The sequence below is a fragment of the Simochromis diagramma genome, unplaced genomic scaffold (genome assembly GCF_900408965.1).
Source record: "Simochromis diagramma unplaced genomic scaffold, fSimDia1.1 OVJJ01000501.1, whole genome shotgun sequence".
Lineage (NCBI taxonomy): Eukaryota > Metazoa > Chordata > Actinopteri > Cichliformes > Cichlidae > Simochromis > Simochromis diagramma.
This window is the reverse complement of record NW_024387320.1, coordinates 2,554,085-2,571,238: the sequence shown is the minus strand read 5'-3', so window position 1 is coordinate 2,571,238 and position 17,154 is coordinate 2,554,085. Positions and strand designations below refer to the sequence as shown.

General features: G+C 41.0%; 1 protein-coding gene across 5 annotated transcripts in view; it reads right to left on the bottom strand.

Annotated features, from left to right (window-relative positions):
• The window catches only part of myo16 (myosin XVI), a 104,373-nt gene that overhangs the window by 47,391 nt on the left and 39,828 nt on the right, over nt 1-17,154 (bottom strand). For all 5 annotated transcript variants that reach the window (XR_005692196.1, XM_040005452.1, XM_040005453.1 and 2 more), the window contains exons 5-13: nt 15,763-15,871; nt 11,719-11,843; nt 11,504-11,629; nt 7,990-8,065; nt 5,892-6,042; nt 5,628-5,778; nt 5,034-5,144; nt 2,386-2,451; nt 1,217-1,344 (exon numbers count right to left, since the gene is read on the bottom strand). Coding sequence is in view for 4 of the 5 variants with exons in the window: in XM_040005452.1 (XP_039861386.1) it covers nt 1,217-1,344; nt 2,386-2,451; nt 5,034-5,144; nt 5,628-5,778; nt 5,892-6,042; nt 7,990-8,065; nt 11,504-11,629; nt 11,719-11,843; nt 15,763-15,871 (1,043 nt within the window). In the remaining variant the exon portion in view is untranslated. The remainder of the gene's footprint in view (nt 1-1,216; nt 1,345-2,385; nt 2,452-5,033; nt 5,145-5,627; nt 5,779-5,891; nt 6,043-7,989; nt 8,066-11,503; nt 11,630-11,718; nt 11,844-15,762; nt 15,872-17,154) is intronic.

Below are 17,154 nucleotides of genomic sequence, written 5' to 3'. Positions count from 1 at the left end.
GATTTTCTTTCTTTTCTTTTTTTTTTTTTTTACAACAAATGAAAACAGAAAGAGTAATGGGAGCAACTTAAACTTTGTGATACACTGCTGTGTATGTGCCTTGGAAGAATAAGTGTGACTTATTAGTCATCAAATTTCTACCTATTGACGTCATCCCTTTAGGGATTCCCTCCCATTAAATTCATAATCTGTTCTTTCAATAACGTTGCTCCACTGAGTGCCCCTTTTCGCACCACTAAGGCCACAACTTATCTGGCAGTGAGGTCCTGTTTTTAATTTTCTGTTGAGTGGATATTAAGTCTGACATAAGGTACCTCTACAGTACATGCACTGACACTCTCCGACATGCAGAGAGTTGCGACCCACATAGTAACACCAAGCAGATGGCTCGAGAAGGTCAGAAGCTTGTACTAATGACCGCAGTGTGGTGTATTACAGTTTGTCTATGTGTACGTGTCTCGCTTTATTTCCTACTAACAACCCTGCTGAGTGTTAAGTCCAACGGTCTTTTCGCTTGTCTTTTCATTTACCAGTTTTTATTAGATTTCAAGGGCATTTTGTTAGAACACTTGCCTCGGGGGATCTTGGAGACTGATTGCCAATAAATGTGTATAGGTGTGTCTGTGCTTCGGAGCGTGTGCGTGCATGTGTGTACTTCAAGAAACGAGAAGAACCACAGTGAAACAGAAAGCTTGAACAAAAGCAAAACAAGAGGAGAAATGATAAAGGAAAGGACTGCGGGGACAAAGGATGCGTGTACATGTGAACAGTGCAAAGTTACCACGGGTCCGTGTGTGTGTGGGGGTGTGCATGTGAGTGAGATGGATAGCCTATGGCGAGGGTGCATTAAGTCTCTGCCAGATTGGTTACAACTCAGCGGGAATGTCACTGGAGAGTCGGAACAGGATTTAATTGCAATCAGGGAGCTGCCTGAGTCCAGTCGAGGACAAAGAACAAGACGCCGCATTGCTCCCAGTAAACATACATCGTAGTGTGAACACTGAACAAGCCTACAGCTCAGCTCAGGCTGAGAGCTATTAACCTCTCAGGGAGTGCTAAACAGGTGCGTGGCAGAGGGGTGCATACAACCAGGTGGCCGCCTTAACTTTCACTCACTATTATTCCCGCAGTCATTCAACTTTAGGGACTTTTTATGTTACATTATCCTGAAGCAGACCATTCAGTGACTGTACAAATGAATGAGCAGCAGGTGTACCTCAAGATGAAACACTGCGGGCGTTTCTCCTGCTGCATCATGTGATAAGCTCTCTCTGCTGAGGAGAAGATGTGAGGTGGCAGAGAAGAGCAAAGGCGACCCGTGGAGCTCAGGTACAACTGACTGACCTGAGGAAGAGAAGATGTTACATAAAACGGACACAAACATGGCCTAGCTAAGAGATAAGGATTCAGTTTCACCAAAACAGAGAAGCCATACTGGGTATCACCTTCTGTGTGTGACTGTAATTGTGTATCAACTTCACAAAGAAGCGGTCTTTTACCATCCTGTTTAAGTCATTAGAATCTATAGTTTTACACTACAATAATATTTATCAAAACCAAAATGAAAAATTGAAAAAAAAATCCAAGAGGGATAAATAAGAAAACTTGTCTCTGAGAGTATCTGTCCTATTAAACTGCGAGCCAACTGTAATGTCACAATGTGTGCCCTGTGCCAGTGTTAGTGGCTGTGGCAAAGGGGGATGGTTTTTGGACCACCAGACCAGAGGAGGTGACAGACGGCCAGCAGATCACACATGTTGTGACATATGTCCTTCTTACACTAGCTCCTCCCTGCCCCCTCACATCCTCTCAGCTGGGTATAGATGCCTGGAGTGAATCCAGACAGAGGCAGGAATGGGACAGCCAGAGAGGGGCTTGGCTTCATTCTGTCAGGGTAGCAGAAGATCCATGAAACCCCTCCTGGGATCCACATGGGCAAGCCTCTACCTGCCAAAAAGTGAGCTATTTCAAAATGAGCTAAGTGCTATTTAAAATAAACCAAAACCCTCTTTATTATGATTGCGCTCACATGTTAATAAAGAACTAAAGACCCTTTACTGACAGGCTTCTTTACTGGTTTATCGTAAATATGCTCTTTTTTTAAGGTGAGAGGTAGCGTGTATGTGTGTGCCTGAGTGCTTCTCTCTTCCGTGGCTGATGCAGAGTCAGCCTTACGCAGGGTAACTGACAGGAAGACTGCATTATTTATCAACTACAAGGTCCATTTCATCTGCTTATTCCCTGCTTATTGTACCGCATACATGCCCCGTTTATCATAAACTTCCATAAGCATAGTATGTAGTTTGTCAAATATAAAGCCATGAATTTCAAGCGTGAGGCCAAATATGTGCACATACCTGTAAGTTCACTCAAATGCATTCTTACCAAAGTGGAATAGATGGGCAGCTCCTTGTTTGGATTGACCAGCAGAAGGATGTGGCCAATGTAAGTCTAGAAAAGAGCAGAAAATACACCTAAGTCATCTTCACTAAAGCAACAAGTTCATTCAGTGTTATAAAATATATCTCTGATGGACCATTTTGACACAAATAGGCTGACACGGCTTAAAATTACTCTCAACCTGCCTAAAGCCAACACTGACCTAGAAATAAAAGTGCTGTCCCACTCTGTCCTTACCAGCTACATTAACTGTGTGGGCATTTTCCATTGCTATAAGGTAATGTTAATGTCGTGGAAGAGAAAGGTCAAGCAGGGACCTCCAGCATTAACCCCCGTAATGACCTTTCTCTAATAAAGACAACAAATCTGTTCTCTCACAGGCAAACCCTGAAGCTATCTAGATAAAAAAAAAACACCAGCTCCAAATTTCTGACCCCTTCCACTAAACTGCTAGCCCTCTGTTCCAGACAAAGAGTCCTGGAGGCTGTTTGAAAGCTAAGACTCTGTTGTTCCCTAATAGAGTACGGGCTAACATTGTGTAACATGCTGCTCTGACCTAAGAACATGGCTTCAGTTTAATGACTTGAACACATTCCCAATTCTTGAAGACACAGAGCAAAATTTACAATATGTTCCTCATGTGTTTTTTCATTAAGCGTTTAAAACTTTCTATAGTTTTTTTTTTTTTTTTTACCAGCTAACTCTGTTGTTTAATCTCATGACATGCTTGTCAATAATCAGAGTCTTCTGGTCTGTATTTCTTCAGTTCCTTGCCACTCTCATCGGGGGTTTAGCGGTGGAATGGCAGAAGGCAGTGACAGCTCATCAAAGCCCCATCTCTGACCACCCTGCTAGGCACATATGGAGCCCTCGGTGCCTTTGTTCTTGCCTTCATCATATCTCGGCTGGTTTCACCTTCTTTCTAAAAACTCAAACTACTTCGCACATAATATCAAGTGCATACGGACGAAATATAATGAACGGGAATAAAACGTCTCTTATTTTTCTCATCGACGTCTTGTTGCAAACTTTATGTTTAAAGCCAGTCAAGCTAGCGTTTGCTTCCTTGAGGGGTTTAAGAATATCTTAGCTGCATATAAAAAGAAACACAATGAATGACTGTTTCTTGTGCAACTCTACAATATTAACATAGGTATGCTCCCATATTATTGTGATAGTTGCACATTTCAGTGTCTTCATTTAAATCTAGGGCACCTCCTGTACCCAGCTTTCAATATTCTGAATTCCAATCGTTTCTCTTTTCTTCATCCACCGCTTGCACTCCCTTTCACTGTCATCTCCTCATCCTCGTCTCCCGCTGTGACTAACCCTAATGTCTGTGGCCCATCTGGGTTTCGATAATAACAGACTATCACTGCCTCTTCACAGAGAAGAGAGCGCACTGATAGCTCCACATTGATCTGGTTCCAGTCTTTATAGAGCTCCATCCCTGTGGAGCTGGAGTGGAGTTTTAAAGGAAAGGGCTATAAAACAGAGATACAAAATGGACCAATTGTTGGAGATGAAGGCATTTTACTTCTAATTTTTTTCTCCCAATCGATCTAAATGGTATCGATTTCGCAGTTGTCATGTGTCTCAGTATGTGTGTTGGAATGGGATACGACACTTACTGTGCAAAAGTCTTAAACAACTCCTCATTTCTTTATACTTTGCTTCGAAGGAGCCAGATATTCTTGTAATGTCTTCAAGTGATCTTGAGCAATAGTTCTCTGAAGGTTTTTCAGAGTTTTTCTTTTGACATTACCCAGCTTTTTCCACTTGTTTTCATTCCATTTTCAGATTAATATCTATATAACGAAGTGTCAGTCCTAAAAAACAATCCACAACCGATGCAAAGTGTCTGAAAGTCTGAACCTATTTCCCATTTTCAATGCAAAATATAAAGAAATGAGAGGTGGCTCAAGAACCATGTTTATTATTTAAAGATAAAATCCAGCAATGTTTTAGATCATTTAAACTCTACTGATCATTCCCCACTTTTAAGCATTTAAAACAGAACTAAAAGTGCATTTGTAGGTCCGAGTTTACAAACTGTGAATTCAAATGAATTCACCAGTCCTGTATACTGGTGTCACAGCATTAAGATGGTATAGTTGGTTGTCCTTTGTTTTATGCAGTGAGCACAGTGAATCAAAACCGTTCACTTCAAGTTTTAGCAGTTTTTGACTGTTAGACATTGACTGTAGAAAACGGAGGTCTACAGAAAATATCGTCATGCTTTGACTGTACAGCAATATTTGTTGGTTTTGTTCTTCTCTGAATTTGTAAAAATTAATACAGAATATAAAAAGCATAATATAATCTACATTATAGTGCTCAGAATCTGTGATGCACTGTGCGTGGTGTTTATATGTGTTTACTGTACATGCATATATGCTTAAGGGAAGGTGACTGTAGAGCCCACGGGTATAAAAAATGAGTGATGTGATCCAAACACCTAGAAAATTACCAGGGTATAAAACACACTCCATAACAAATAAACAACTAGATGTCATTGTTAAGCCCATGAGAGCGTGTGTTTGTCAGTGCTCTCTGTGTGCTCTGGGCTCTAATGAATGTTTAATGTTGAGTGGAATTCATTCTTAAGTAGCACAAGGACAGACGAGTCTTACGTAGATTTGGTCGTTGCCAAAACGTTTCTGCATCTCGTAGAGAAGGCTGCTGTCAGTCAGCTCACTGAGGGACGCCAGATCGTCATTGGGTGCCGGAGGCATCAGTTTCACCTGAAGAAAATACACTTAGTTTAATGCAAACTCTCACAGTGGTCTCAGAAAGGATGAAAGGGCTGAAAAGATAACTTGAGGATTTCCAATGGCCTTGGGTCTCAAATGCTTAATTTTGGAGCTATCTATTCTTAAAATGGTGTGAATAGACAACAGAGAGGATGGATAATGTTTGAAATGTATTTATTTGTGACTGTTTTATTTGAAATTTGAAAAGAAAAACATAATGTGACACATGCAACGTCATGATGTCAAATTTCAGAGTTTTGTAAACAACATGCAAGTAAACCCTGTGTTTCATATAACTATGTACAAGTCTGTATGCTTTATTTGTTTATATTTTTCTTCTCCTTGAGGACAAATAAACTGTCTTTATGGAACTTTCTTTCTTCTGTCTTGCGTAAACCCCTCTGGACTTTTTGGGATTTTCTGTGTACTTACTGTCTTACTCTGATTTTTGCAGCATGTAAGATTACAAGGTACCTGCTCCAGTTTGCTGGCTCCAGAGCCAAAGGGGCTATCTAGGCCATTATCCTGAGAGGGTTGTCGCCTCAGTGCTCCAGCTGCCTCTCTGAACATGGCACATTTCTCCAGCAGACTGTCCCGCTTAGCGATTGGGATACCCAGGGGGTTCCTGTATAGGGTGGCATAGAAGATGGTTAGGCAATAGGGTGAACTAGAGCAAAAGAGAAAAAAAAGGTTTATAATATGTGACAATTTTTGTGATTATGAAAAATGTGAACCCACAAGTTCTTGACAGGGGTGTTGAGGTCATGTGAACCACTATCATAGCGCTGGTCAGTGGAGGGCAGAGGAGCAGAGGGGTCCTTCAGCCTCTGTTGCCAGCTCTCTTCTGCATTCAGCAGCATATCTGCTATGGGCTCTGACACTGCAATATCTAATGACATGAAATAAAATATGAGATAAATTATTATGGAATCTGAAATTCACAGAGGCATGTTTAATTCGATAGAGATACAAATTTTAAAATTTCAGATTTGTCCGCTCTAGTTCTATCATCTAAGAGGCTGAAGACACTGAGAGTGTAATGATGTTGTTCAAAAGACTGTAAGGGTCACACCACTCCACAGGTACACCTTTTTGTTCTCTTCCCAAGCTTAAACCTCCTTTAAAATTTGCGCGAATGAGTGTTCACTGGTGGAGAATACACTCTGTGGATCAATGCAACCGTGCTTCAGATGAAGGAGTTAAGATTGTTTTTTTGTAATGAGGTCTAAGAGGGCACGAGGGATTGGAATGGCTTGAAGCTGTCTTTTTATTTCTGTGTAGGCACTTATCTCTTGTTCTGACTTTCTTTCGTCATTTGGAGGGGTGTGGGGCTCTGGACTCTGAGTCTCAGTCTCTAAGGGCTTGTCTCACTTCTTTTCTAAGACTGCATGCTAGAAGGGGTCTCGACTAAGACCCAAGTGAGGCAGTCAGAGTAGTGATTACACGATGGGAGTAAGTGGTAAGAGGCAGAAATGACATTTTATCCCACAATTTAGCGGTTAGGAGGTAAATCCAAAGTCCACATACAAAAAACATATCATCACTACGACACAACGAACTATTAAGATTTCTAAACACTCTCACAGGATAGTATCCCAGTGGTTCTTTGCTCTTCAACAGCATTAAGAACATTGATCTGGATCATTAGCCAGTAATGGCTTCAACTCTAAAATTACAGGTTTTTTAATGTAAGGCCTCAATCTCACAGGCCCAAAGGCTGGTTAGCGATCTCCTGACAAAAATTCTTATTCCCCAACCAGTTGGCAAGTGGTTGCTAGTAGTGGCTGACTCTCACTGGGTGAAATCGGAAATATGGGTCCTGCATCCAACACCTCATTGTGATTGCTTGGTAACATGCTTGCATGGAAACATTCACTATTTACTCTTCGAAATAGTGGGAGGGAAACCAGAAATGGAGAAAATCCATCTTCAAAATAAAAGTTGAACCTCACAGCTATAACCAACACATTTATAAAAGTACAACTTTTACTTTCAAGGTGAATGTTGTCCGTTTCCAGTTTGCACCCCACTTTTCACACGGAAAGCCAACATCTTCCATGCGCACTACTGGCGACTGAGTCAAACCACTGTTCGATGGTTGCCAACAGGCCTGTTTGACTGAGGCCTAAGTGCTGACAGCGAGCTGTTTATTCAGCACGGTTAGATTTGGATTCCAGGACACAACTTCAAGAGCAAACATCAAAACATTCCTTCATAGGAAAGATCAGCTGTAACATGACAACAAAATTCATCAGATTTTGGTGAGCTAGACGACCATAGCAAATGAGTCGCATCGTTTTCAAGCTCATCATTAAACCACTGCGTGACGCCTCTTCCCCTGTGGATGGAGAATTGTCACCCAGGAAATGTTCACTTCTATAGTAGTGAATCAAATGTGCTCAACGGTTAATTGTCTCTGTTGATTCTATTATTACTGCAGCATTAACACCCAATTATTCTTTTAGTGCTGAAAAGACAAAAAACACACAAAAAAAAACATGCTTTCGGTAATAATATGCTACCTCTATGCCCATTAGCAAATGATTTCCACCGGTGGTATATAATTACTGCTACCAACCAAATTTAATCAGGACAAAAATGTGTTTGTGTTTAGCACAGGGTGTTATTGTTTTCTTTTTGTGCATGCCTCTTTGTTTTATATCATCACAGTGACTGTTAATGCTTCTGAATGGGCTGAGTTGAATAAGACAAAATTTATGCCCCTACTTCTTTTCGCATCATTACCTCCCACTCTCTCAAATGTGTTTGCCCATTCCCGCTGCCACGTCTGTGTGTGTTTCTAGGCACACGTGTATATTTGTGTGAAATACGTTACCGTAGGGCTTGTCTTGGTTGCAGTTCAGCAGAGTCGGGTTCGCGCCATGCCTTAGGAGCTGGCTAACAATGCTTGTCTGTAAGAGATGGGACAAACACAACCATTTTCCATTAAAACCTACAAAAACATGTCATTGCAGATCTGTACATCCTCCTGTACAAGGTCACAGGAGATGAGGCGGTTATACCTACATTTATAGTTACCGTGAAGAGAAGACTGGGTATGCAAAAATGTAGTACGGTTTACCGAGACAAACCGTACTAGCAACTCGCAGATGTTACACACGGCATATGTCACACATCACAAGTCTACGCAAGTGTTGTCTCTGACCGAAGAGCTCCTTTAATAATGAGCCCATCTCCCATTACATGTCACAGTGAAAGAACCCCATAGCTGTCTACTATCATTTCTGCACAGAGCGACTGTCTCTTTCACCACCCTTTGCTCACAAAGTGTGATGCACAGCTTGATATGGATAAAGTATTTTGGATTAGTATACAGCAGGTATTTTTAGTGGGACTCAAATTACTGGAAAGAAGGATTAAATTTTTCACTGCAACGTGGGAGAGATGCAATGAGTTTAAGGACAGCTCCATTTAACTCTAACATAACAAGCGCTGTTAGAAGAGAGCACTTTACATTTTTATGCAGCAATAACTATAATAATGTTCTAACTAAAGGTTACCATCCAGCAAAACTACCAATAAACAGAAAGTGTCCTTTAGTGAGAACAAAATATTTAAATGTTCCAATTCCAAAAAAACTTGGGATGCTGTGTAAAATACAAATAAAAGCAGAATGATTTATAAGACTCATAAACCCACAGATAGATAATAGAGGCTTAGAATAATATCAAATGTTTAAAGTGAGAAAATGTAAAGCCTTTAAATGAGCTTTGGCCCAGAGAAGACATCAGTGTTTCTGAATCACGCTCACATTTGGTTTCTTCTTCACAATGATAGGGCTTTAACCTGCATTTGTGGATAGCACTTTGAACAGTGTTCACAGACTGTTCCTGAAGCCCCGAGATTACCATTACAGAATCGTGCCTGTTTTTAATGCTGTGCAGTCTGAGGGGCTGAAGATCACGGGCATCCAATACTGATTTACAGCCTTGTTCCTTGCACCCAGAGCTTTCTCCAAATCCTCTAAATCCTCTGATGATATTATGTACTGTAGATTATGAGATATTCATGAGACAATTATGAGTCTCTACAATTTTACATTGAGGAACATTACTCTGAAATTGTTCCACAATTTGAAGACACATTTTTTATTGATCTGTGAATGTCTTCCCATTTTGCTCTTCTGTACACTTTGCGCAGTGTTGAAACTTTTAGACCTCTACTTTGTAAAGAAAAGAAAAGAAATCAATAACAAGGCCCTCCATAGATTTTACACGTCAAGGTTAGTTTTGTAAGCTTATAAATGCAGTTGTGTTTTGTTTCCTGCAGGGCCAGAGGTTTCCAAGTCTGGGGATTGTCCTGGGAACAACAATGTGAAAAGAGTCTGACAAATGACACAATCAAATTGCGATTTACCAAAGGTCAGGATATCTTGGTCTCTGGAGTGCTGATGTTTATCATTTTATTCAATACTACTGCCCAACTTCATGCATTTCCAATACCAAATGTACCAACATACTTTTCTGTAAGTCACAGTTCACATTTCAGATTCTTTGAAGTACTGCATAGCAACAAGGCATCATCAAAGTACACGGGGGAGTGACTCAGCACATTCTGTAGACTTGCTCTGACCCATGTCAACAGCTGTTCAGCAATCAGTTTACAGCGTCTCTACTGTACACAAACGCCGTCAGCGACACTCGCACTCTATAAATACTGACAGCTCGTCAGCAGCACCACGAGATCTGAACTCCTGAGTGGGTCAAAGATTAAAGGAGCACTACGAAATGGCTATCAGTACACGGCGGTTCAGCAGGGACAAGGCAAACTCAGTGGTGATGTAGATTCCCACAGACAGAGTAGTTTTGGGGAAAAGCCCAAATGTCCCTTTAATATTTGTCACACAATGCAAAACCTGACATTAACATTAAAGTCCTTCAGAAAAATGAACCTGTTATATAAAATCATGATGCTGCTATATTTCCACAGCCTTCACGTGTAACTTCATTATAAAACTGAATAAATTAATCCAAATCCCTGCAGCGCCGCATTTTAATACCCTGTCACTTAGTTGCAAAATCCAACACAAAAGTATTTAAAAATGTCTCCCTCGAGAGAACACAAGTTGAAAAGCCCTGAGTCAAATCAGGGAAGCCAAGAGCCAGGGTCTAACTTATCACAAGACCGAGAGAGGTAAGCTTAATTAGCTACAGTAATAAGGTCATACATCTTCTTAAAGGGTCAGTCTAGTGTGAATACCACACTCCACATGGGGTTTTTAGGTCTAATGCACAGTTTCCAGCGAGTCTTTACAAAGAAATCGTCTGCTTGGGACTCGTGTCAGAAGAACTTCTTACTAGCAGAACTAACGATTTACTTAGCTGGATACTTGCACACATTTGCAGCCATAAAGTCTCGTCCCAGCCACACTAACCAGTATAAGAAGAAGACAACAGAAGGTAAATGTTAAGCAGGCTCTGGGAGTAGTTTGTATGCAGGAAAGAAAGCACTGGCACCAGTAAAGAGCTGATGGCTAAGGATATTACGCACTGCGAGGGAAACCTAATCGATTTTCCAATCCTCCACACTGACACTCTTAAGTCAAATATACTTACGTATTACATAGAACACTCACAAACACACACAGCATGGCTTTTGTAAAAACAAAGACATGGAAGAAGGTCAAAATTCAATTTAAAAAGAGAATTATGTGGAGTTATACATTTAAGCTTACTGAATAGCTATAATCTGATCATGAAGCAACTACAGAGAGGAATTCAGTAAGAGGGGAGAGAGAAAACTAAATCAGAAGATCCCTGTGAATGAAACTGGGAAAGGCTAAAAGGCACAGAGTTAAAGAAAATATTTTTTAAAACACACAGGAAAAAAACATAGCGTGAGAACAGATAAACCAAAGACAGAACGACTCAACACACCAAATGAATAAATTCTCTTTGTCAGCAGCCAAGCACACAGCCCAGAATGTAATTAAATAACTAGTTGGGTCAGCAAGATCTGAATGTGATCAGTCTCCTCTCTTCAAAGCTGGAACCCTCCCAAACCAGCAGATCCTATTCCCTTCCTGTTCCACCATCTCATCTGGAAATCAATCTCCTCTCTTCTGAGAGAAGCCATTAAACTGCTAATCTAGAGTGCTGTATGCATTTGTTGTAACAAATTCATACACAGAGTCCTCCTGTGTGCCTGTTTCTGATCGACTGAACGAAGAAGAACAGCTTATCAGAGTGTGTATAAGGTAACAGGAGGCGCGCTTCTCTCTGGAATAATCTATCACAATTTTTTCTCATCTTTTCATTACTGAGTTTAACTTAGGGGACTATTTAATCAACGTCCATAACATGCTGGCTTTCTGTGCAGCTGTGGGTTACCTGTCCATATTTAGCAGCCAGGTGGAGAGGGGTCCAAAAGTTGTTGTCAGCAGGATGAGGATCTGCACCGCTCTGCAGTAGCACAGACACCACTTCTCTGTAACCACTCGCACATGCAATGTGGAGCTTCAGAGAGAGAGAGCAGCAAAGAGAAATTGTAAGTTTAAGTGCAACAGAAAGCTTTTACATCCTAACACATATGTGCTTTTACATACCAGAGTAATTCCTTCTTCATTGGGCTGATTGAGGCTTCCCCCTGAGGCTACAAGCTGTCTAACATCAGAGAGCATGATGCTGGGTCGCTGAATCTTCATGGCATGCATGGATGACACATCCACACCTAAAAAAACACACCACCATAACTGAGAAACTTGTGTTACAGTAAGTCTTTAGTTGGCATGCTTAAAGGAATAGTTCCAAATAATCTGACTCATTATCTTGCAAAGAATTGAACGGGAATGTTGATAAAACTCATATTTCAGTGGATAACACTGGAACCAGGAAATGGTTAACTCAGCATTGCATGAAGGTTGAAGCAGCTAACGCAACAAAGGGGAAAAGCCTACATCTCACTGACAAATACACTGTAAGCTAGTTTCCCAGACATGCCTTGCCCTAGACTAAGCGAAATATTCAATAAAGCTCTTGGCTGACAAAAGGTTTGAGTCTACAGCTAAGCTTGTCTGGAAAGAGCCATTACTTGTTTTACTTATTCTGTGCAAAAATGTTAACATAAAATAAACATTTTTGATGTAGTTTGATCCCAGACAATTTTTGACCTTTTAACTGCAGCAATAAATCAAAGCCAGATACATATTCTTTTAAACTTACTAGACTAAACTGCTTAAAACAAAGTGGTTTGTCTCTATTAAACAAGTTCGGCTCTCTGTCAGGTTACAAAATAAATCTTCTTAAGAGTGAATGTTTCCCCATAAATTCTTTAAGTCTTACACTTAAACAATCTGACATTCCTTTTAGACTTAGCCCTGCCGGCTTTAAATATTTGGGAGTTAACGTGACTCGTACTTTGTCTTCTCTATACTCTTCCAATTTCTCCCCTTTAATGACTCAAATTCAATCTGATTTTCAGAGATGGAAATCGCTACCTTTGTCCCTAATTGGTCGGATCAATGCTGTAAAGATGAACATTTTGCCTCGATTGTTATTTCTGTTTCAGAGTATTCCTATATTTTTACCTAAAGCTTTTTTCAAAAAGTTAGACCAGCTAGTTACATCGTTTTTGTGGGGAGGGAAACACCCCAGGGTGAGGAAATCATTATTACAGAGACTGACATTTGATGGTGGTCTTGCCTTGCCTAACTTTTTATTTTACTATTGGTCCTCTCATATTCACAAATTGACCCATTGGCTTGAATCTCAAGAACTGCTGTGGTGCAAACTGGAGCACCTGTTGTGCACTTCCTCATCCTTAGAAGCTTTATTGTTCTCTCCACTACCACTTAAGCCTTCTCATTTCACCCAAAATCCCGCGGTACAGTCTAGTCTAAGGATCTGGTCACAATTCAGGAGTCATTTTAAGTACGTCTCTGCATCAGTACACATGCCCATCACGCAGAACCATCTGTTTACTCCTGGCCTCATTGATGGTACCTATGTCATGGTATTAATACGTTTAAGGATCTCTATAAAGATGGCACTTTCTTAACTTTTTTAGACCTGTGTTCAGAAACAAATCTTCCGGCTACCGATCTATTCCGTTATTTTCAGGCACGGCATTGCACTTCTGCTCTCTTCCCCTCCTACCCTCTTCTATCAAATGTCCAACCGTGGGAGGAATTCTTATCCCTTAAACCCAATAAGAAGTCAATTATATATTTAATATATAAAAAACTTATGGATTTAAATGTCCATTCAGTTGCTAAAATTAGGGGGGCTTGGGAGCGGGAGTTAGCAGTAATTTTTTCGGATCAGCAATGGGAGAAAGCAGTATCCAATGTCCGTTATAGTACGTCCTGTGCCAGGTTACAACTTATCCAGTTCAAGGTGTTGTACAGGGTTTACTATTCAAAGTCTCATCTGTCTGAGATTTACCCACAAGTGATGGATCAGTGTGAGAGATGTCATGCCACCCCATGTGACCTAGGCCATATGTTCTTTCTGTGCCCAAGACTCCATGGCTTCTGGAGTCAGTATTCAGTTATTCTTTCCAAGGCTCTTGGGACCCAAATCTGCATGGACCCTTTTCTAGCTGTTTTTGGGCTTCCAGTCAACACTGGTCTAACCGACCCTACACGCTTCAAAATATTAGCCTTTACATCACTTTTGGCTAGACTTTGCATCTTACTCCTTTGGAAATCTTCAAAGCCACCTTCAGTTTCTTTTTGGTTTAGAGATGTGATGTCATTTCTTAAATCGCAAAAGATAGGCCTTGTGGCGAAGGGCAAATACAGAGAATTTTATCGTATCTGGGGCCCCTTCGTAGACTATTGCAAGTCATTAAACGCTCTACCAGCTGATTAATATCATATCCCCCCCCCCCTTTTTTTTGTGTGTGTGTGTGTTTTGGGGTTTGTTGTTTGTGTTTGTTTTGGGTTTCTTATTAGGTTTTGTTTTGTTTGTTTGTTTGTTTTTTCAATTTTATTTAAGCGTGTGTGTGGGTGTGCCTGTGTGTGTGTGTATCATCGTATCTGTTCATGTAAGAAAAACTAAAAAATATGTGAGGGGAACAGATTGTATTGTCATTGTAAACTAATGTACACTTGTCTCTCAATAAAAATATGAAAAAAAAAACAAAAAAACAAAGTGGTTTACTGACTTTTGCAGTCTAAAGGAATGAGCTACAACCAAGTGCCCACTCCTGCAGAGCTAAACTGTTTACGGGACTAAATCTGAGATTCACGCGTTGTTTTATATTAGCAGTTGTGAACGACATCATATAAGGAGAGAGCTGGCCGTGCGCTCAACAATGAAAATTAAAATACCGACACTTGCTCCACCCTGTGACCTCTGTAACCAGGCCATCAAAGACAAACAGAGGTTTACAAGAGCATCTATCCCAAACAATGAAGATCTATGTATCTTTTCATAATTAAATACACACTGCACACCTTACTTTGGTTGCTGTAATAATGTAGATTGATTGTCAGTCAATCTATATTTCAGTGCGATAAGCTTGAGGGCACTAACTAATAGGACTTTTCCAAACAGCCGTGATTAAATCAGGTAATCAATAGGACTGTGTTTGCAAACAAATTAGAGCCTCTGGGTGTGGAGGCCTTTAAGACATACTGATAGTAAAAAAAAATCCACAGCTTGCCAGAAACTGTGGGAATCCAGTGGTGGATTAAACCATCAGTGACTTAACGAGAACAGTGAGAATGAGCTAGACGATTTTTAAAGAAACCGATGGCATGGCGGAGTACAAAAAATATCCTGATGCAGACACACACGGAAAGTCTGTCGTTCTCCTATAACCACGCAAACTTGATGGGGTGAGAGCGCATGCAGCCAGGTTGCTATAGCAACAGAGGCTGAGCGAGGCTGTGTGAGAAAAAGTATGTTTTATGGTGGCAAAACCAAATGCGATTGGGCGGTGTGGTGTGGTGGATGGGTGGTGGTGGGTTGGGTTGACGGGGGAGGGTCAGAGGTGCTGCAGGTTGGCGTGGGGGGCGGGGGGGATCACCACAGGGGCTGACAGACAGAAGCAGACTCAAAAGACTCAGAGGCTGGATGTGCGCCCATGTGCAGGGTGGTCTGAGCTCGATGAGTTCGCCGTCTCCACTCACAAGCTTGCATTTGTCATGTTATTCAGCGCAGGCTCATGTGTGGCAGATGGGTGAGGGAAAACCCTCAATCATTGTCATCATCTGTTTCTATCCAGCTTTGTCAGCATGATTCCCGTTCTTCGTTCTCTGCATGTCTCTCGATATTTTTTTCTATATATTTTCTTCTCCTTCTGCCCTCACGCGTCTCTGCCTATACCGCTTTCCTCTCCCTGCGCCTCTATCTCTTTCATTTCCTACTTTGCTGTTAACCTTCACCTTTTTTAAGAGACTAGTGTCCCATTCACGATATACCACAATTATGCCTGTGGGTGTGCCTCACCTTCATGCACAAGTACACACACAGAGCAACTCATGTTTAGCTGCAGGTATGACATAACATCCAAATACGTCCCAAGCAAGACAAATGTAGTCATTAGGATTTTTTTTTCTCTTTGAAAAAAGGGTGTGACATAACAGAAGTGAGCCATTGGATTTGTTTGGGAAGAGTTAACACACATTAAATACCAACTTTACCGTTTTCCTCCAAGTGTTTTCGGAGGATGTAGCTGGTCTCCGTCCCCTCAATGGCGTAGTCCAGAGGAATGTTTCCATTGATGTCCTGAAGCAAAACGTTCACTCCAGCCTTCCAAACGCAGGACAGAAAAAAGACAAGAAAAATAATTTACGAGCAAACTCTGTTTAAGCATGTACCCTGAGCCATTCATCACACTTGAAGAGATGATAAATTGGGAGTAATTATCTTGGCTTCCCAGAGGGATATACCTGAGCAGCGCCATGGAGATGCTAACAGACAATACACTGAATTAAAGCCATTATTAAATCACTGCCTGGGGGGGGCAGTAAAAAGTGGGTGCATTGGTTAACACTGCCTGGGATCACACAGGTCAGTGTGTGTGTGTGACAAGATTAATATGTGTTCATTCAACAGGGATGCTGTCAGAGCATAAGATAACACAAGAGGCCTCCCTCTGGAACCTTTAATGATTGCCTGATGACAGTCGTCAACAATCAGTGTTCACTCTATGGTTTATTGTTTCTCTTGAAAGGAAATTCCCCACCAAAAATGCACCTCTTAACCTGTAAACCACAAAGGTGTGCAAGCTGAGCAATATGTACTCTAGTTACAGTGACGCTGACAGGGCCTTCCCGCTGTCTTCTTTTCTTTTTTTTTTAGTAATTGCCAGTTGTCAGCATCCAACCATAAAATGCTTCCTGCTGTTTGACTAAAACATAAAAAAGCAAGTCAATGTAGCTCTCATAGAAGGACGAGATCTGACAATAGGGATGAGAGACTCTAACTGACGGTCCTTGTTTAATATTTATAGTTAATAGATTTCTAACGACCTGTTTGGAGTGTGGCAAAGAGATTTATGGCCTAGTCCTCAGGCAGGCAGCGATGGAGGGGCTGGGGAAAGAAAAGAAAACTGAAAATGCAAAGAGGGAGCAAGCTGACTGAACTGCACGAAAGCTGTTAACCTTAGTGCTCTGAAAACCAATCAGCAAAATCATGAGAAAAAACAAACTTCGAAATAAACTTTATCTGTCCAGTTGTCTTACAAATAACAGACGTATTTTATTAAAAGAAATAAATAAAATGAAAAGGGAACATTTCTGATTCAGGGACACTGAATTCAGTTTTGACTGATCTGAAAATGTGTTCCAGTGAGATCCACAGCTTCATTGTGCATCCATCTGTGCTATCCAGTGGGAGCTCTTTTTGCTCACTTATGAGGGTGAGCTGGGGGTTAACAAAGAGAATTAATTAACATTAACTATCAGCTGGTGCTTCATGACTATTCATGAAAAAAAAAAGCCTTATCACAATGTGAAACACAGCTTGAGAAGAGCAAGATATGAGATGATGACGAGTAAGTCAGAGTGGGAGTGCGCATTAAGGGGGCACAA